At 47.5% G+C, this 21,086-nt stretch overlaps 2 protein-coding genes across 2 annotated transcripts in view; both read right to left on the reverse strand.

The window, feature by feature from the left end:
- LOC119385914 (beta-1,4-mannosyl-glycoprotein 4-beta-N-acetylglucosaminyltransferase) overlaps positions 1–15,028 on the reverse strand; it is a 36,888-nt gene extending 21,860 nt beyond the window's left edge. Inside the window, exon 1 of the mRNA XM_037653279.2 lies at positions 14,901–15,028. The gene's annotated coding sequence lies outside the window, so the exon portion shown is untranslated. The remainder of the gene's footprint in view (positions 1–14,900) is intronic.
- Positions 15,029–19,437: 4,409 nt separating this feature from the next.
- The window catches only part of LOC119385915 (uncharacterized), a 45,124-nt gene continuing 43,475 nt past the window's right edge, over positions 19,438–21,086 (reverse strand). The window contains exons 10-11 of the mRNA XM_049414157.1: positions 20,524–20,742; positions 19,438–19,911 (exon numbers count right to left, since the gene is read on the reverse strand). Of these exons, the coding sequence (XP_049270114.1) occupies positions 19,702–19,911; positions 20,524–20,742 (429 nt within the window). The 3' untranslated portion in view covers positions 19,438–19,701. The remainder of the gene's footprint in view (positions 19,912–20,523; positions 20,743–21,086) is intronic.

A 21,086-nucleotide genomic window follows, 5' to 3' on the forward strand; every position in this document is an offset into this window, starting at 1 on the left:
CCGCACTCTTTCTTTCTCATTTTCTTTTTACAGAGCCGGCCGTTCTCTCTGTGACCCGCTTGTTATATGCGGCCGCCCCACAGAAACGGTCCGCCGAACGAGGTTCAGGTAGGTAGGCAGGTAGACGCTCGCTCGCTCGCTGGGCTTCTCGAGGAGGGCCCCACCGTTATAGTAGGTATATACGCTCTATAGCATCCAACGGCGTTTGACTCTGGATTGGGCACGCACGGCTATTGAGCACTTCAACGGAGAGAAGACGTCCCGCGTAGCCCAGCTCTGTGGTGTAGGCCCGTTGCCTGAAGCAGCTTTTAGATCGCCATCTACTCCATAGCCTCTCGCTAGGTGGCTGCTCAAAAGGGTGTCGGTTAAAGCCCTTTTCCTTTAGTTTCTTTATTTTTTTTTTATTTTATTTTTTTCACTCGCAGATTTTATGGCTGACTTTCGCCGTTGCAGGGCTCTCGCGGCTGGATCGGGAGGTCAGTGGGAGGCCTGGGAACGTGCGCGTGCCTGTCATTTCGTTTTCCTTCGTTATCTTACGGGAGAAATTTGGCCCGACGTGGCGCTGCCGTACAGAGAGATATACAATTGAGGCCAGCCGTAAGAGGTCGACGAGAGTGACGCTTCCGTCGTGTGCCGTGCACAGCGAGAAAGTTTCACTCGTGTACTTCTGCGCAAGAGGAGAGGCACAGAAAGACGGCGCACATAGCGTCAGAGAGAGAGAGAGAAGCAAGAAAAGACGTTGAGGATAACCTCTGGGCAGTTTCCACCTCTTCAAGTCTACTCAAAATAAAGCTTTTACTACTACTACCAAATGCACGTCAGTTTTGCTACCCTTCATATGGGGAAAGGATAAACGGGTTACAAATGAGATAGAATGGATGAAACAGAGAGAGGGGGGAGAATGGCGTGCACATTTGCAGCAGTGCATGTTCCAAGAGTTTGCAGCGCAAGCACGCAAGTGCTCAAGGAAAGGCGACACGGTGAAGAATGAAAGGCAAAGTGAGGGACGCACACGAGCGCTGATCCCTCTTTGCCTTCCGCTCTTCACTGTGTCGGCTTTCCTTGAGCACTTACGCTGCAAACTCTTGGAACATGTCAACCACTGAACTCGCCCAAATCGCCGTTCTTCTTCAATTTCAGGAGTGCTACAAGTGTACAGGCTGCCGCAGAGACCTGTCGAGGTGAAGAAGGCAAAGAAGGCTTTTAATCCGCTAGAGTTACGAGTCCGTAGAACCGGTTTAGTGTTGTCTCAGAACGGCGTATACTATATTTACGGCGTCGCGCTCCTGAGAACGTGACAGGAAGCGCGGGAACGCATGCGTGCAAATGCAACTCTCTTTCTGAACGCTGGCCTCTGTGGAAGCCACATCACGTGAAAGTCAAGGAAGCGCTTTTTCGCTGACAGTGATCTTTGTTTTACAACCTTGAACGTATACGCTTCCTCCTCCTCATAAGCCGCAGCTGGTGTGGACGAACTTTTGCGTTTCTGTGGGGAGGAGGGGAGGGGGGGTAAGAAGTCAGATTGCAGTGCAATGCTGTTTTGGTATTTTATGCAGCCGCTGCAAAGACAGCGCCAAGTCGCATTCGTACAACGGCTTTGCTTCAAAGTAAAGAAGAAGGGAAAATAATGAGACCACGATATCGCACACCAAGTAGTATAACAGGTTATGCAACGGAAGTTCCTCGCAGGCGTGGGTTGGTCACGTGTGTATGGTAACCTAAAGAAATCTGCATGTGTGGCCAATACAGGCCAACCACGTACGAATTCACGCCGATAAATTCACACATTGAATGGGAATTTGCCATTGCCCACCTTCGCGGATGCGACCCTCATTTGAAAACCATGGTTCTCAGCTCAAGGATACAAAAAAAAAAAAAAAAAGAAAACGGCGCTCACGATCGCCTTACAAGCACCTTCACAGACGCTGCGAAAGTAATTAATAAACGTGCAGGTGGTCCCCGCGTCACTCGTATGGTTCCGCCTTCCTCGAGAAGACCCGATGATCCACGCCCGCCCTCGTATAAGCAGGTCAGGTCGTGCGTTGTATAGTTGGCTACACAACAACACATCGTCTCCGTCCACGCCCCGTCTCGCGCCTCTCTCACACACACACACAAACACACACACACACAATATATATATATATATATATATATATAGTAGTCGGCCGGAAGCGCAGATACAAAGAGACAACAAAGCGATATAGCGGGCGCGAATAATGGTGCGTGCCGTGTCGCCCACGACAACGCGTGTATAAATTCTCGACTCGCGTTGTGTTCCAACGCGTGCGTGTAACGGGATGGGAGGGCCTCTCTAAGGGGTCTCACTCGTCGTCGGGTTGTTTTTCCGGCTCGCAGAAATGCGCTCAAGGAAACGACCGGACTGTCAGGGGAGATGAATCGTGACTCGCGGCGAGCGTGCGTGAGTTTCAGCGCGCGCGTGTAATGAGCACAAGGAATGAAATCGCAAGTAGTACATACGGCCTATAGCGCGCATATCTGGCAAGAGACTTCCTTGCCTCTGGGCCGGTCGCTCTCATTAAAAACGTGGACCATTGTAGAAGTTACAGATCCCGCATCTTTAACAAAATGAAGGTTTGAAGACCCTTCTATCGCGAGACGATCTTTCATCATCAGCTGTGCGCGTATACGTAGAAAGCCGTATAATAACGCTTACCATATCACACCGTCAAACGCTTACGAGGGTCCGAAAACGCAGAAAAAAAAAGAAAAGAAAAAGAAGGAAAACGAGAAAATGAAACCGGAAGTTCTTCTTTTAATTTCAAAGGCTGCCCTTAGGACTAATATACTTACGTGATTATCACGACAGGCGCGTCAAACGTAAACAAACAAGTTGAACTCGTGCATAAAGTCTAAGAAAGGTCGGTATACAACCTATCTGGACACACGTATATACTGCAGAATCACGGATAATTGTGAAACGCTGAATTGCAGTACATATAGACGACCAAGAGTGCTTTATATTCATCGTTTACATTGTCTATAATACTTTGGTGCCAACTACACCGTTACGTGCTCTCTGTCGCCCTACAGCTATAAGAAGCAAGGTTCCAAAGCACCGACCAATAAGGGACCGTCGAGAAACGAACAAGTTTCTGCGTGCGGATAGCCGCAATGTGGAAGAAGTTTCACGCACGAAAAACATCGCTATATCCACAGGCATGAGCGCAGCGTACACGCAAAAGAGAGCCAACGATTTGGTTTCCACTATGTGATACTTCTTAGTAGCCACAGTATACCTGAGCATTAAGTTACGCTGACGTAGCGCCTCGCATTGTATACATAATTAGCCAGAGGCGTTGTTTGTTTCATTTAACAAATAAGAGGCATGCATCTTAGGTTATCTGTGATCTCGACGCTATAGCATCGAGATCACAGCGAATAGATCATATACGGATAGATCATATACGGATAGGTCATATACGGATAGATCATACACAGCGTCGAGATCATATAATTCATATACGGATGGCGACATATATGTCGCCAATCCGTATTGGACTACTTTGGTGTTGCGTACGGTCCTCATTGACATTCGCCGATGCCGGCGAATCCAACCCCCGAGATCTATAGCGTGAAACTTGGCGCACGAATAGCCTTGCAAAACCTTGGGATATATATTTTAATAACCACGAAGAAAAGAGCTGCGAACTAACAGACCGAAAGAAGCAGAACGGCATGCACGATACCGTATCTCTCATGCACGGCTCTTCGAGTCAACCCAGGGCCGTACCCAGGAATTTTTTTCGGGGGGGGTTTGCGTGTAGAACGGCTGCCATTTTTTAAGATTTATACTGGCTTATTTTTGTGAATAAATCAAGTACATCGCTTACTTGTAATAATTCGATGGTACTTTTCAATTATTGTACCCAAATAAAGAAATTGGTATGTCAACCTCAAATTCTGGTTAAAGCAAGAAATAAGTTTGGACAATAGCACCACCAAAGCCGGGGACACCGCGACCAACGGCTCCTGATGAAGTAACACAATGTAACCACGGTACAAAAACGGTATGTATGTGTTACAAGCTGCCACTCTAGCGTCGCCAGCGCGAAGTCGGCGACGGGAATGGCAGCAGGTTAGGTCGTTCCGTACGTAAGCAGAGACAGTGAAGAGATCAGAGACGTGTGTGGGGAAAAACAAAACTCTAGTGATATTGCAGCACGAGGAATCTAGTACAACACTTAATACCAACTAACAAAATACATATAAAATCAATAAATCAGCTTACAAGAGAGAAGTATTACAAACTACACAAAACTAACCAACAATAAAACTACAGATGAGAAAGTCCGAAGGTATAAACAGGTGAAGGGATACCTGTGATGACCGGCAGCGTGAGTCCACGACGATCGGATGCAAGAAGTCAGAGAGAGTTCTGGCACAACTGCGATGTCGGCGGTGTTGCAGCGCTGGTGTTTCCGGTAGGCTAGTGCTTGAAGCCGATCTCGGGCAGGTTGAACTTACTCGAGATTCAAGTACCGATGCCTACGTTACAGACGTTAATTTCGCGTCACAACTAGACGAATGGCTAAGTTTAGGTGGCCAGCCGATACGGAGCCACAACCACTTAAGGGATACTTCTTGATCTCCTTCTACACCATGTTGGTCAGCAACTAGACTGCTTAGCAAGGCGAAATCCTGCGCTTAAATCGACCTCCGTGTCCCCTCATTCTCGTCCTGGGGGAAAAGAGACCTCTACATGGGTCCAATCATGCACGTTTCATTGTTAGAAACTCCACCCTAAAATATATTGACCGCGTCCCTTTTTAATTAGGAGAGGGTCCTCAACTGAGCGAGAGTGACAACCTGTTGGGGTTCTCTCATACGGCTTGTCCACAAGCAGTTTTTGCCCGTGGGAATGGTCAGTTTCCTTGGTTTCAGCCGGTGCGTCTTGCAGTCTACAGCTGGTTCGGGGTGCATCGCGGCCTTTGACGACCCTGCCGACGCCGCCGTAGGTACAAAGGATCAAACATCGGCGACTAACGTTTGAAGAAGAACACCCCATTCAGTACTTCCCTGCACTAAAGACCAGTCTTTTCATGAGCGAACGGTTCCACCGGTCAGCGGGGGAGTGCGGCGCCCGTTAATTTGCCGTTACGCCGGGTCGCAAAAATGGCAGTCCGTGACAGTATGTATGCAAGCAAACAAACAAGTCGCCCGACATTCCGATCTTCTTGTTACCGTTCGCACATTCTGCTTGCTGGATAGTTTCCTCGTAATTGCGAAAGAATAGAAGGGTTGAAGCTTGGGCTAGCTGGGTTTAGCTTTTAATCGACTCTTGAAACATAGAGGGAAGTTTAAACGAGGAAGTTTTTCCTTCTCGGCAACTTGCAAAATTCTGTGAGGACTTGTTCTGGGGTCACTTGAAGTTCTCGATGGATGCTGAGCAGTGCTAGTCCGGTCAATCTGTCGTTGTTCATATGATTTCGAAGGTAGCTCTTCAGCCTTCTCAGTGTGGAAAAAGTCCGTTCCGGGGTCGACGTCGACACGGGTAAAGTCGCCAGGATAGAAAGTAGGCTGTGGATGTTCGGAAAAAAGTCGCGGTTGCACATCTCTAAGGCCTGTAAAGCACAAGCTGGGCGATTCTTTTCTTCGATCTGGCAGCATTTGTTCACCCACAGTGTGAACTCTGCTTCGATGACATTAGCGGAAGGAATGTCGCCAAGGTAAAACTGCACTGCATCATCAATATCAGAAAGGCTAGCCGATGCGCAGAATTTCGGCAGCAGCATGTTAAGGCCAACCACGACCTTCTTATGGGCATCGAACCGGTCTCTTAATTGATTTTCGAAGTCAGCCAGCAAAGGCAAATACACATTCCTCCGGTAGTACTCTTCGGGAGTAGCAGAAGGTACGTTGCTTCTTTGCATCTGCCTTCCAGTGATGCGTGGTAGGGCCATCTCAACATTTGTGATCTTCAGCAAAGAGAGCGACTTCAGAAAAATCTTATTAAATTCCGTTTCCGCACTAGCCCTTTTTGTGGAAAGAACGTCTATAACATTCTTTACGTGATCGCACGCTTGAGCCAAGTCACAGTCAATTTTTTGAAGAAACTTGCAAAGTGGCAGTGTCAAAGAGAAGAGGTCGCTACAGATCTGAAGCGAAACGACAAACTCGGGCTTCGTAATGGCATTGAGCAGTTGAGAAGCTTTTGATGAAGTATCAGATGACGCGGCCTCTTCTTCCAAATATTCGAGGAATTGTACAATAGGCACGTACAGTTCAAGGAAACGCTGAAGTGCATCGTGACTCTCTACCCACCTTGTTTGGCAAAAGGAGAGAACTGATTTTCTTTTTTCTTGTGTTAAATCTTCTACTTTGTCTCGCAGTTGGTTCGTCCTCTGTGGCGAAGCTCTCACAAACGTACAGGTTGAGGATACAGTTCCCAAACAGTTGCGGATGCTGGGAGTTTGCATGCGTGAAGCAGAGCAAGGTTCAACGAGTGGGCGCTACAATGCACGTACAACGCTTTGGGCGCTGTTTGACGAATGAAGGCTTGAACACCGTTAAAGTGGCCGCTCATTGATGCCGCGCCGTCGTATCCTTGCCCGCAAAGTAGGTTCAGGTCAAAGCCATGACCTCTAAGGCTGTTCAGGATTGTGCTCGCCAGCGCCTTGCCAGTGAGATCGTACACGGGAACGAAATCTACAAAATCTTCTTTAAGTATGGGCACTCCCGACGTGTCGTGTCCAACGTACCTTACACATAGGGAAATGTGGGCGGTGCGAGATATATCAGTGGCCTCGTCAGCTAGAACTGAAAAACACGAACCTGAGTTGACGTTTTCAACTATCTTTCTTTGTATGATTTTACCACAGAGGGTGATCAACTCATTTTGAATTTTTGGGCTCGTGTACAGCGCATTCGCCGGAGATGTTTCCATGTGAGCTCTCAAGGCGGCATCTCCACATTTTGCTCTCATCCTAAGCAGTGCGCGGAAATTTCCATCATTTTTCAATGGCAGCACTTCAGACATATTTATCGGACCAGAGTCGTCTGTGCCGCGAAGCGGTACTTCTTGCCTGCCACAGAAAAGGATTGTTTCTATTATTGGCAGCAAGTTCTTGCGGTTTTCTTCCGCCTGCTTTTTAAGACCGTGGTCAAGTTGTGTTAAGATGTCATGCTGTGAGCGGGACCGGACTGCTAAAAAGTTCTCCGATAGCGTTGTTGACATGGCGTGATAACTGCTGGATGCGTGGCTCTTAAAGGCGTCCATGGCTTTCTTGTAATTGGTGAACTCCTTAGTTACAAAACAGCCCAAGCGCTGGTGCTCCCCTTTTCCTGCACACTCGCTTGCGAAGACTACGCAATATTTGCATAATGCTCCTTGAAGCTTCTCTGAATAAACAAGCCATGGGTAACGATCTACCCAGTGAGGTTGGAACTTCAGATTCCTTTTCCCTGTGGCTGGATAATCATAGTTAGCCGGAGGGGTCCACGGATTGAGCAGCAGCTTCTCCGTCGTCTCTGGATCATTTACATTATTGCTTTTCGAGACAAACAGTCCCAAGTCCAAAATATTCGCACTCGTCGCACAGAGGGGAGGCGAACCAGAATGTGTAGGTGCCATGCCACTCACCTTCCTTGGGCATTGCCCAGTGGTAAAGGCGTCACTTTGCCCAGCGTTGACTGTAGAACAAAGGTCACTTGGAGTTGCACTGCGGCCACCATCATTTTCCGGCGGCGCATGGGTGTCCTGCTTGTGTTCGTTCTCAGGTGATTCACATAAACCGGTGCATTCTCCTGAGTCGCTACAGAAGTTCCGACGCGCTTGGCTTTCCACCAGTGCTGAGGAGGGCGAAGTTTTATCCTTCGAAGGAGGCGGTTCTTCTCCGTCCGCTTCATCGGTTCGAACTTTCTTGAAGTAAGACGCAAGACTCCTTTGCTTCGTTGTTGCAGAGTGTCTTTTCATTTTGCTGCCGCAATCCTGTGCACGCACACAGAAGTGGCCAGTGGCTCCAAAAAGACGTTTGCGACTGCTTCGACTGCCTGGCGTGAACGGCGGGCGATGTTTTCTTCCTCTCTTATCCACTTTACAGTGGCTAGAATGAACGCGCCGGCTCCCGCGTGGCGCATGTGTTTTCTGAACGCCGCTACAGCTGGTGTGCATGCAGGACCATTATTGTACTCCCGCTGCAGCAAACTGGATTAACGCTACTTAAAGACCTTTTCACAGAAGACTCCATGGGCACTCCATACTCCCCTTAATATACGTGAACCCCCCAAGAATGCACTGCCGAGACATTTGCACTCCCGTGGTACAGTCCAGAAAGCAGGTGTTGCTCCGTTCCTGTGAAAAAGTCACCTTTTCACAGACGGCTCCCTGGGCGCCTGCATAATTCTCTCTGGGCTGCGCTAATTAAATAGCCGTGACCCCCCAAAAATGCACTTTGTAGGCTGTGACGTCAGCCTCTGTACTCCCGCGCGCAGCCCAGCTTGGCGGCGTTTTTTCTCTCCTGTGAAGTTGACCGCTGGTGCCGGATTGTGTGCCGGCTGTATCCTCGCTTTGTGTGCTTTGTAGGGAGGCGCATATACCTTGTGTGTACAGAAGAGGTAGATTTCCTTGCGTGTGGTTAAGGTTGTTCGAAGTTGCTCGGATATGCCAGTCTTTCAGTAGATGTCATCTTCGATGATTCGTTTCGGTGGCGAAGACTACAGTTTGAGAAAAGTTTACCCTGCAGCCTGCGTCCTCGGAATGCGCCGCTGAGTTTTTTCCGCTTAGGGGTTTCGTTCCCTGGCAAATTTGCGCACGTCGTGTTGGTGTTGCCGTTGCTGTCGAACTGTTTACTTTCACAGAAGGAGACGCGCTTTTCGTAGAAACCCAAAGCCGACACGTGCGGTCCGCACAGACGGATAACTTCTCCAGCGGCAATGCACAAGGAAAGCATCTGGAATCAATAAAGGAGCTGCTACGGGGTGAAAGACGAAAAAGAAAAGACTCGAAGGAACGCGAGGGCGAAGTGCAAAGCTGTACAAATAGGGCAGGTGCGCGTGCGGGGGAGGGAGCGCTGAGGTGTTCTGGTAGGTTTGAAGAAAGGAAGAAGAGGGAAGCAATGCCAGGAAAGTTGCAGTGTAACTTTGGCAGCTGGGGGTCGCTGTGAAGGCGTGTAAATATTTTAGTATCACCCGAAAAGTTAAAGCATCAAAAAAATTTCGGGGGGGGTCAGAACCCCCTCAACCCCCCCCCTAGTTACGGGCCTGAGTCAACCTGAACTCGTGGCCCTTAATTAGCCGGCGTCTGCAGTAGCATCCATGACGTTGCACGGTATTAAGAGGACAGGTATGGTATACACGGCAGGAGAATGCAATCTGGCACAAGAGCAGAAAACGCAGCCTCGTGCGTGCAAGCAGCGCGCGCACGATATACAACACCGAGGCGATTCTTCGTTCACACACTATCGTGAACGTCGGCACCATTTTTTTTCTTTTCTGTTCTATCGACAGCGCGCGCTATATAGGCATGCAGGCGCGGAGCGGGTGGTGACCGGTGGATCGCACGAAGAATTGGTTGAGCGCGCCCATGTTCGTTGGCATGCCGCGCGCGCGTCCGCGCGTTGTCCCGAGTGGCGCCGCGCCCTCGATCTGCGCCGCATGCAGTGAGCTGGTTGCCCGGTTCGATTGCCGCCGCCGAGGGCGTGTCTTTCTCTAGGCCGGGTTGTGCAGTTTACACACACACACGAGCTTAAGCGCGCTAGACACGATCATCGCTGCCCATTCAACGGGGTCCTCGTTTCTTCTTTTTTTCCATTGCGAAACTAAAGGGAGCGGACGCCCGGGATCTCTCGGTATACTTACAAGGACGGACTTTTCCAGCGCCGTCACGACGTTTGAGGTTCATTAGCTGGAGCGGCGTTACCACAGAGGCAGTGAATGCGGTGCGAGTAACCGCTTAGTTGCTAAATGCGGCGATGTCGAAACACATGCAGCATCCGAGAAGCGGCATGGTTTTCTAAGCTGAATCGATAGTATGTTTGTGATAGTGTGGGAAATATGCGAAGTTTTATTTACCAACAGGGAACGAAACTGAGCTAATCAATTAAAAAAGGAACGAATAAAAGAAAGAAGTATGAATCGGGTGTGTCTCCCGTTTGACCAAAGTGATTCACTGAGAAAAAAAAATAAAGATTTTTTTTGACAATTGGAGTGGACTTAGTTTCTAAATATCAAAGGTGAGCCAGAAGGAACAAAACGATTTTGATGTGAATGAACGTGCGTGATATTTCCAAAGAAAAAGTGACCAAAAAGGAGGCATAATGTTTTCACGATTGATGATTTTATGGTGTTCTATGTATATGTACCGAAATGGCATCCGCGCTATTTGTAATTCCAACCCTTTGTCTGTTTTTATTGCCTTGTAGAGTGGCCGTGGACGGCAACTTGTTAGATGCAGCGACGAAATTAAGAAAATTGCAGACATAAAATGGAATCACCTATATATGATATGGTGGGTTGGAGATTATTGGGAAGGGACTTCGTCTTGCAGTGTAAATAAGATGGGCTGGTGATGATGATACGCAGCTGGTTTGATTGGGTTTCCATCGCTTCAGATAACAAGATATTACAGAGTTGACCATAAAAAATTGTGGCCGTTTAGTGCGAATAACGAGGGAAGGGTACAATGTCTAAACGGCCATAATTTTTTCAGTCTACTATGTAACATGAACCGACTAGCCCAGCAACGTGTTCTTTCGGATAAGAAGATAGCTGAAACGATGTAAAGAAAGGATAACAGCGTGTATATCATATCTAGCAAATATATCAAATATCAACGCGCGGGTGAATAATTGATGCTTTTCCGGGCGTGCTGGGCCCGTGCCTTCGACAGCAGCGAACCGCGAGCACTGTGTTCTTATACAGAGAACTTCAGCCACTAAGCAGGCCAGAGAGTAGCTCAGCACACAAATCCAAATACCGGCATCGCCAATTAGGAACGACAGAACGCTGGGTTGGTTCCGCATCAGGGCGCGCGCACGGGGCGGCGCGTTTGTTTGAGCGCGCTGAAAAAAAAAAAAAAAATTGCCCGCCTGCGAGCGTATCCACATGAATGATGGCGTCATTCTCGATGACACAAATGATAACGGACTGCTGCGCCTAGCCACGGTCTTCCGTCATTTAGCATGCGCCTCCCACATACAAAACATCGCTTCACTCGAGAATACGACGACAGAGGGACATTGGTTTAAATCGTATAGTCGCGCTGATGTTATGCGCAGATAGCATCCACAACGCTCCTATTTTCAGTGTCGCTTCGTTCATTTTTTTCCTGTGTGTTTGTTCTCCTGGCATTCTAGATCACTACTTGGCATTAAAACGAAGCGACGGCGTAGAACAATGAAGTCAGTGGGGGACCGTTAATTACAGGGGCTGGCCGTATGGGAATAATGCCTCGAGGCAGTCCCTGTCGTTTCAAGAAAGAAAACGCAATCATCGTAGCTGCCAGCCTCGCGAAAAAGCGTCGACTGCCATGTTTGTGTAGAAAGCGTGAATCTACCGTTGCTATAGATATGATGAGAGAGAGAGATTGAAACAAGCTAACCAGTCGCACTCCCGATTTGCTACCCTGTGTTGAGGGAAGGGAATAAAGGGGAGAAACGAGACGAACACGGTCGCCGCGTCATGCATGACAGAGAAAAGAATGGAACGATGTGTTTGCGGCAGAATGGCTTACCCGTCTTAGATTACACACACTTTAGGGACGATGATTAGTTTAGCGAGAGAGAGGCCACTGTTCAAGCGACCGGAAACCAGGGTGTTTTAGCAGTGACTCTTAATACCATGTATACGGTAAGTACGGAAAACCATCGTGGTCAGTCTTCTATTAAAGCTTTTTAGCTGCGCGAGTTGCTGATTGCGCATGCAAACTTAATGAGATGATCAAAGTGACTAATAGAAATCTTGTAGACAAAGAAACCTACGTGCCGCCGATGACGGCACGGTATTTCCGTAGTTACCATACGGTATTATAGTCACTGCTAAAACACCCTTCACGACTGCCGAGTACTATGCATAGCGGTTTCGCGCACCTTTTTAGCGTTCTATTGTAGCTCTTACCAGCTTTCACAAGCATATAGTATATCGGCTTGGACGTGGACACATACCATTGACGTCATACCAATCACGAATAACGTATGCTATTCATGGATGGCATTACTCTGCGACGGCGTGTCTGTTAAATGTATCCGCTAAATTTCCCTGAGAATATGGAAGAAAATTAAAACGTGAATGGATGCTCTTGTTCTTTTAATTCTCGATTTACGTTCCGCGAATAAATGTGAATAGTAGCCGTAAACGCAGCGCGGTACACGTTCAGGCTTTTAATATGCCAGAGTTCTAAGACCGTCTTAGTAGTACTGTGACGCTACAAAAAAAATATGTTTTCGAAGCGTGGTCAAATAGCACACTGGTCAGACTGTTGGAATTATTTAGACTGGGTAATTATTCAATGTCGACACGCCCACACATCCCGCGATCCCGGACAAAAATTAATGGATTCAGTCCCGTATAGCACTTGACGATAAGTCTTGTCAAGTTTCTGAACTGGGACGTCAACCCACTTCTTTGTCCCGTCACAGACGCTTCCGTCTTCATTTCACATTCACTATTTGGCGGTATAGATTGAATGAACTGCTGGCATTTCATGCGACAAAACCGAGATGTAATTACGATGTATAGGCCGTTGTATGGGGACTCCGAATTAATTTTGACCACCACGTTCCTCTTTTTTTTTTTTTTTTGATGTGGACGTAGATCTACGTATACGAATGTCCTTACAATTCGACCCTGTATCGAGATGCGGCTTCCGTGGCCGCGAGAATTGAATCCGTGTCCTCATGCTTAAACACGCGACAGCTACCATATATGTGCTCCAGAAAGCTAAATTCGTCGTGCTGCGTCTTTAGTTGTTATCCATGCAGAGCGCGCTCTTCCATCGTACCGCAGTGACATCAAGTTTAAACCATGGCGAAATGAAGAAGCTTCAATGACGAGCTTGCCCTAAGGATGTTCAAATAGTGAAAAGACAAATTTCCTAATCAAATACGAATATATCGCTCGAACACTTTCTCACTTGCTATCGATGTGAAGCAATATATATTGTTTGCGTGAGAACAGTTTGGTAAATAATAATAATAATAATAATAATAATAATAATAATAATAATAATAATAATAATAATAATAATAATAATAATAATAATAATAATAATAATAATAATAATAATAATAATAATAATAATGGCTTTTTTACGTTATTTATTATCTTCACAACTAACTGAACTACAAAACACTTTTAGTTATCTGATGCACCATTCAATTGAAACATGAGAGCAGCACCTCACCACAGACGCGCTCCGAGCGTTAATGGTGTCCACTGATGCATAATAATTAAACACTGCACATTGCTTTACGGAGGCGTGAACATCGAGAGACTATAGGAAATAACACCCCGCTTTAATTGAATTGAGACAAGAAGTTCACAAGCTGCTCAAAAGCTGCTCAAAAGCGAGGCTCGAAGTTATTCGGCAGCTGCTTCATGTGTTCGCTCTGGCGCAGCAATTAACTGCGACTCGCCTTACAAAATCACGCAAACAAGTTCGCGTTTGCATTGATATTTCTTCCTCGCGGCTCCAGTAAGTGCTCTTATCCATTATATATTCGACGAAAAATGAAACATACCACAATTCTGAACCTTTAGAACTTGAATTTATACACGAACTTAGTGGTGCAGGTTAGCCCTTCTTACATTCTGTATATACACGGGCTAGTCAAATTATATTCAATATTTCGATTATTCGCACATCCCCCATGTGTTTCGTAGACACAGCCCTGTAGTTAGGATTTGTTAGAACCACCGCACGGCACTTCGTTATGGAAGGAAAATATAAGCTTGATAATTACTATCGTTTCAGTGCTGCCCTGTTGCTGTCGGCTGCTCATGAGACCACATGAATATGGACGCCAGTAGTAGTCGTTAATTAACAATTACGCACATTCCAGTTGACATATTTTGAAGAGGGGGTAAAGGCACTCGGTAGCAACAATAATGAAAATACCACACGAGCTTGAACACGTCGTCAGCGCGTCCTCTCTTACCAAAGATATCGGCCGAGCTCTGGCATATCAGCTGCAGGTCATAAGCATCAAAGCCCGTGATAAGGACTGACAGAAATAAATTGACGCGCAGTTTGACAAAATTATTTGATCAAAAAGCCACAGAGGAAGAGATGATATACAACCTTAATGATTAAGAGGATTCGAACAAGTGCCGCAGCCTCAAGCACATTTACTACAATCTGCAGCCGCAGTTTCACCAACACGAGCAGACGACGCGGAAGTGGGGCTGGAACATTCCCGTGGATTTCAGATATTGCCACTACCGCTATCTGTTAACCTTCATTGCAAGTCTGCAACACAATGTTATAACTCAGTGATCAGCATATCAATATATATATATGTAGAAAGATAGGCAGTTTGCAACCGGCTTCCGCTGGCAACCTCAATAAAGTACCTCCTTCTAATAGCGTATGCATTTGATTGACTGATCGATTTAATAGCATATGCACTCGCAACTTCACTGCTCTGTTAAAGTAGTATTTTGGTTTTTGTAATTTTTTTAACTGCTATCCGCTGAGTTATACAACGATGTGCTGCGGTTAAATTAAAGATATGACGGAAACAACAATGTTCAAAATCCTTGAACATGAGCTGTTCATGCGCGGACACCCCCGCTGCTCACCAGCGATGGTGGCTTTCCCGCAGGTACGTTATATCAGCGCAAATAGGTGTGGTATCGAAAGTCTCACGGCACACCCATCTCTGCACGACAACTTCTAATGAATTCAGTTTTGTCAAGAGATGCTGTCGCAGTCCACTGCTCACCTTATTCCGTCGGAGGAGCTGCTGGCGGCGCGGTATCCCCGATGAGAACGACGTCGACGTTTATCCACGGGCCACGGCGGCATCGCGTTCTCTTGGCGGCACAACGCGTTCTCTGCGAGCCGACTCCGGCGGGCGGCCGCCGTTGTTTGGACGCCGCCGCATTGCCGCGGGCCGCGCGAGTACGCACGTTGACGCACCCTCCTCTCCCGCTCTCCATCGCGTCACCTCCTCGCGACTGGACGATTTTCGCTCTCACGGGATCCGGCCGGAGACCTCGTGCTTTCTTTGTAAGTTTACTGCCTGTGTAACTGCAGTAAAAGAAAAAGAAAAGTGGCAGGCTACGTGATTGTTACTAAGTTAGTTAGTTAGTTAGTTAGTTAGTTAGTTAGTTAGTTAGTTAGTTAGTTAGTTAGTTAGTTAGTTAGTTAGTTAGTTAGTTAGTTAGTTAGTTAGTTAGTTAGTTAGTTAGTTAGTTAGTTAGTGAATCAGTCAGTCAGTCAGTCAGTCAGTCAGTCAGTCAGTCAGTCAGTCAGTCAGTCAGTCAGTCAGTCAGTCAGTCAGTCAGTCAGTCAGTCAGTCAGTCAGTCAGTCAGTCAGTCAGTCAGTCAGTCAGTCAGTCAGTCAATAAGTCAAGTAACAGCCTCAATGAAAACAGCGAGTATTGGAGTCGTCGCAGTTATTGCACTAAAAGGATTCATAGTATAGGCGTGAGTGCTGCTCAAAGGCTCAACCCACTACGGGAAAAAGGCAATGGATCGGGCAGTAGAAAAAAAAAAAACTAAATGGGAATAAGTACAGTACTAGTAGCAGTTGTGGGAGTAGAAGCATAAAAAAAAGAGAACACAATGTATACAGACGCCGCAGATAAATTTACTTCTTCCCTCGACGCTTCGACACGCAGCTACCGACCCGACTTCTCATCTCAGCTTCGGTCAGCGTTCGATCGAGCAACATACACGATCAAAGCTCATTTTCTCGATACGCCTCTCTCATTGGAATTCACGCCTCAGTGGCCATACTCTAGATTTCCTCAGAAAGATAACGTACCGACGCAGGTTCGCCGCATAGCCTGCGTCGCTCTTTATCTCGTGGCGCGCGCTTTGTTTTCTGCTGCAGTGCGTGTGTCCTCGAAAGCTATAGCTCAGCCTGAGTTATGCCACACATTACCGCGTTGCCGAGTCAGACCCTCCATTATCTCTGGTTTGCCGGTCATCGTCCACGCAGACGGCTGCGCCACATACATCGAGAGCAGTATAGCCTCCTGTGTACAAGGCGCTCCCCTGTTGTCGGCGAGGCCGGCATCACGACAACAGTCCGACGTTTGTTCGTTTTGAGGACATGTGCCCGAGTCTCAGTAGCTGAATTCTCGACTGCGCCGCTTCTGGTATATGCATGCGGATAGGCTCAGCCTCGTTTCTGTCTTTTCCCCTGCCATCCTTGTCCACTTAAGTTAAGCCGGCGGACCGCGCGACCCCGAATAAAGTTGTACAGTATACGGGGCGCCTCGCTCGTGGAGACTATAAAGCAGAGAAGCACTTTGTGCGGTCGGGGCAACTTCAGCCAGTGTTCGTCATGTTCTCCGTGCACTATACGAAAATTTCCTACGAGTATGAGGGTCATTCACAGCAACTGAGTTAAGTTGCTTCATTAAAAACTGGCTAATCACATTTTCACATTCCGCCAAGTTCGACGCCGTCTATGCGGCGAATGCGCGACGTCCTAAACGGAACGCCCGGCTTTAGCCGTGAAGTTTTAGCTGTGAAGAAAACAGAGGGAATTGTTCTTGCTAGCTCTTGGTATAAGGTCCCTCGGCGGCAGAGTACAGTCATGCAGCTTTTAAGGAAGTAAGGCAAATTAAACACGTGGGAGTATTTTAATTTTGAGAGTGATCATTATACGGCCTGCAGTAGTTTCACACAATAAACTTGTCAGTACTCAATCAAAACAATGCAGATTTATTCAACGGGAGCGGTTGCCCGTTTTGGTTCAGGAAGTGTGCCAACTTTGCGAGCCTTTCATATTTTTACGTAACCTGAACGGTCTAACAGTAATTAAACCACATACGAAAGCTACCGGGTACATCATCCTTATCACATTGTCTATTAACGCTATATGCATAAACTGGGCGTGTTATCCCCTTCTTTCAAGAAACCGTGAAAATATATTCGAGCGCTTCTGTAGCCGCACAAACAGAAGCATTCTGAAGCTTCATTACTGCCAACGGGCGCCTTGAATTATCATGCTCCTTGAGAAGCATTCAAAAGCTTTCCCCGTAAGTTATTAACCGCAAAAAAAAAAAAAGAAAGAAAGATCGGTTACTCTGTGCTTCCGAAACGTGACATACGCTTTACAATCGCGCACCAGATTATAATTTACGGGCCGCGGCACTGTTAACGTCTGGACAGATATCGAACACTTATCGAACTGAACGTCGCCGTCGCCACCAGTTACACCCCACTGACGCGTGTCTCGCCATATTTTCACGCAACCATACCGACGTGTATATATATAGTATAGTAGTAGACACGCGTTTTGCGTACTACACACACCGGACGGTGCAACCAGTTCCTCACCGGAGGGCGTCGGCATTGATCTCATTCTGTCACGCGCGGCAGCTGGCTGCGAGTGTGTTCACAGAGTGGTCGTGCAGGATGACGGGATACTACGCGTCGTCGTCTTCCAGAGTATTCAAGGCGCGCCTCGCGCAAGAAAAGACTGCGCGGCGTGGTGTGCGAGGCGACAGACTGAAGCCGGCCACTCGGCGCACACGGCCGGGCCTGGGAATTGGCTCGCGCCGGCTGCTGGCCCAAATACGGCCCGCCCCGGCGGCCGCACGCGATGCACCCGACTGTGACAGGCGCGGCTCGCGAAGAAGTATACAGACACTCTATTTTCTTCTTTCTTTTTCTCACACCGAAAAAGAATCGCCTTTCTCCTTCAAAGCGTCGTCTTTTTCCTCGTCCGCGTTGTCCTCCGGGTCACATCTTTCGCGATCTTTATTCCAGCAAGTTGGAGAAGAGTCGAGCGCGATATTATACCAACCGCGTGGGGCGTTGCAGACATCTATAGTGCACGTCCACGATGCAGAGAGTCGCTAAAGTGGACTGCGTCTTTGCCCGCAGTACTATACGCAATGTAGGAAGAAAAAAGAAAACTACAATAGAGAACATTACGTCACACCACCAGCCTCGGCAAGCGAATTCGTGACACCATTACCTACGTTTTATTTTTATTATACAGTGTTGGTCCAACCGAATGTGACCTTCGCGACTCGGCGTATTGGACTATAAAGAGTTGGGCGAGTTGATTTTGATTTATTATGTGAAAAGGCGCGATTAAAACGAGACGCAGTATAGAAGGACACAGGACGACGCGCTAGTAGCAACTGACATATTTTATTCAGGAAAACATTTATTTACAACGCAGTTATTCTAGATAAACCAATCCAGTCGACTGAAAAAGATAAAACCAGACAAACGCTCAACCCAATCACTGTACGCGACGTCCGAGAAAGACCACCTCAGCTTCCTGCAAATTAAACAAAGGTTGGCTTATGCAACTAGGCCCCTTCCAGCCTATATGGAAGGTCTCGACCATCTCCATCTCTGTGGAACCCTCGTAGCTTTACATTACCGCTGTTTGCCCGAAAAGAGGCTTGCAACTACCCTCCTCGCACTCCTCTCAGTACAACGCCAGATGCGTAAACGGCCTGCCAACCAAAGAACTGTTGTGCTCCCATAGACGTATATAATTAAGGCACCTTCCGGTTTGCCCAATGTAAACCTTCCCGCATGACAAAGGCAGTCGATATACAACGCCATGTGCGCAAGGAACAAAATATGTCAGTTGTCAGTAGCACTTCGTCCTGTGTCCTATTCTGCGTGCCGTTTTAATCGCGCCGTTTCGCATCGGCATATTGCCTGAAAACCTTTATTCTATACAGTAATTCTTAATCGATGCGCACATGTTCGACTGTCCTGTATATCTCAGCGCACAGAACAGTAGAACAAAAGCCAACCGCGTGCTCTGACGCGACAGTCACATGCTGGGTCGGCCCGATTTGTACGGCTTCAGTCGTGTTGCTCAATGCTTCCTTCTCCATGTTTCCGTGTCTGTACAAGGGGTCACATTATATACGTGACGGTTCTCGACTAAAGGGGGCTTTCCACCTTTCATCTTATGTTTGGTCGAAGTGCAGTGTAAGTGGTAAAGGGGACCTCAGCCTCGCTAACGTCCAAAGCTCCAAATTGTCGCGTACAATGCTTTATCCTTAGGCATTGTTCTGTAAAATTTACCTTGTGTGGTTGACGACAGTAGAAGTGGAGGGGGAGGGGGGGAGACAATACCAGGACATTTTGTACACTATTCAGCAAATAGTTTTGTATTACATTTAATAAATTAATGGACAAATTATTTAATTAATTAATTAATTAATTAATTAATACAATCAAGAAGCGCAGGTGCTTCACTGTGCGGTGTATTTTTCTATATATTACAAATGAAGTGGTGTCCTGGTGCTGGCAATACAACCTAATATTATATACTTCATATAGCATGCATGATATATTTGTACAGTTTTAGTCTCCCCTGGGGTGCGGAGATCTGTTTTCGAAAGTGACGAAAAATACGAGCGTCTCTAAGCCCATCTAATGGCCAGGAAACGGGTCAGTCAATAGTCGGGGACAAAAAGACAACGAGAAGAGACGCAATAATTTTTGAACAACATTGGATGCCTTCACGTAAAACGGAAATCGAAGCAACGTGTAATATACAAGCGCGGGTCTAGAGAAAGAGAATCCGCCTAGGAGACGCTGGCGGCTTTGGGTGGCATTTCTTCGCCGTCCGACAGCGGATTGGTGACGACAGTGACACCCGACTCGGAGATGACCAGCGTACGCGTCAGTCCTGCGTTCCGGTCGCTGCCCGAGCGCTGCGCGCCGCCCTCCGACGGAACTCCAGGCGCCGTGGGCATCGCCGGTGAGTCCGACAAGACCGCAGTTATCTCTGGTGGCTGCGAGGTTTTAAGGCGAAACCTCGTAAAACGCGAAAATTGACCGTTCAACGTCTCGCGTCAACACGAGCGATGCCAAAAATCATCACGTGGTGATGTCACCATATGACGTCATGACGTGACAGCTCGCCAAAATTCGTGACGTAATCACGACGTCACTATGATGCCATCACATGTCAGCGTCGCTTGGTAAAACGGGGGCTGATCACAAAGGCAGTGCAACACCAGGTAAGGTGTGGAAAGCTTGCGATGCCTGACTTGTCACATATATAACTCTCTTTAAGGATACACATGATCTCTCTTTATGAGAGTTAGCCTACGCCTCCCACGACTCTCCAAATGGAATATAATGATCTTCAAAAGGGAGTTAACGTGTATCATTAAGAGAGTTATGTGTGTGGCAAGTCAGAACTTACCAAAAAGAGTAAAATGATTCTCCCCCCCCCCCTTTTTTTGAGCGTAGAATCCTAGAACTTGCTTTCCCTAGAATCCAAAAGAAAGCCCTGAATGTCTTTCTCTCATTCTGTTGTGCTTTTCTTTTTTCGCAGCTTCAGACTGGGACTAAACAGATTCTCTCTTCCTATAGTTCGCCCGTCAGCATGCGATACTCACAGCATCTTCGACAGCGACGACCACAGCGGCCTGGATGCCGCTTTGTCCTTCTTCGCCGGATGACTGTCCCTGGCTGCGAGCGTCCGTCGTCGTGTCCTCACTCTGCCCCTCGGCCGCAGCTTCAGTGCCCTGGCTCTTGAGGAAGGCGAGGTAGCGCAAGTGCTCGTCGGGATCCCGAGGACCCCAATCCTCGTTGATCGCCAGCGCCGCGTCGTAGTCCTGTATCAGGCAGTGGTCGCAGTCGCGTGTACCATATTAAGGCGAAAGCCTCATCAAACGCGAGAAGTGACCATCGGCGTCAGCACGAGGGATGAAAAAAAAAAAGAAAAATCATGTGATGACGCGTCACCCTATGACGTCATCATAAGGTCACATGTCGCCAAAATTTGCGAAGTCATCACATATAACATTTAATATCCGGAGTTTTACGTCCCAAAACCACGATACGATTATGCGAGACGCCTTAGTGGAGGGCTCCAGAAATTTTGACCGTATCATGTTCTTTAACGTGCACCGACATCGCACAGCACACCAGGCCTGTAGCATTACGCCTCCATTGAAAT

This window comes from Rhipicephalus sanguineus, chromosome 3 (assembly GCF_013339695.2).
Source record: "Rhipicephalus sanguineus isolate Rsan-2018 chromosome 3, BIME_Rsan_1.4, whole genome shotgun sequence".
Lineage (NCBI taxonomy): Eukaryota > Metazoa > Arthropoda > Arachnida > Ixodida > Ixodidae > Rhipicephalus > Rhipicephalus sanguineus.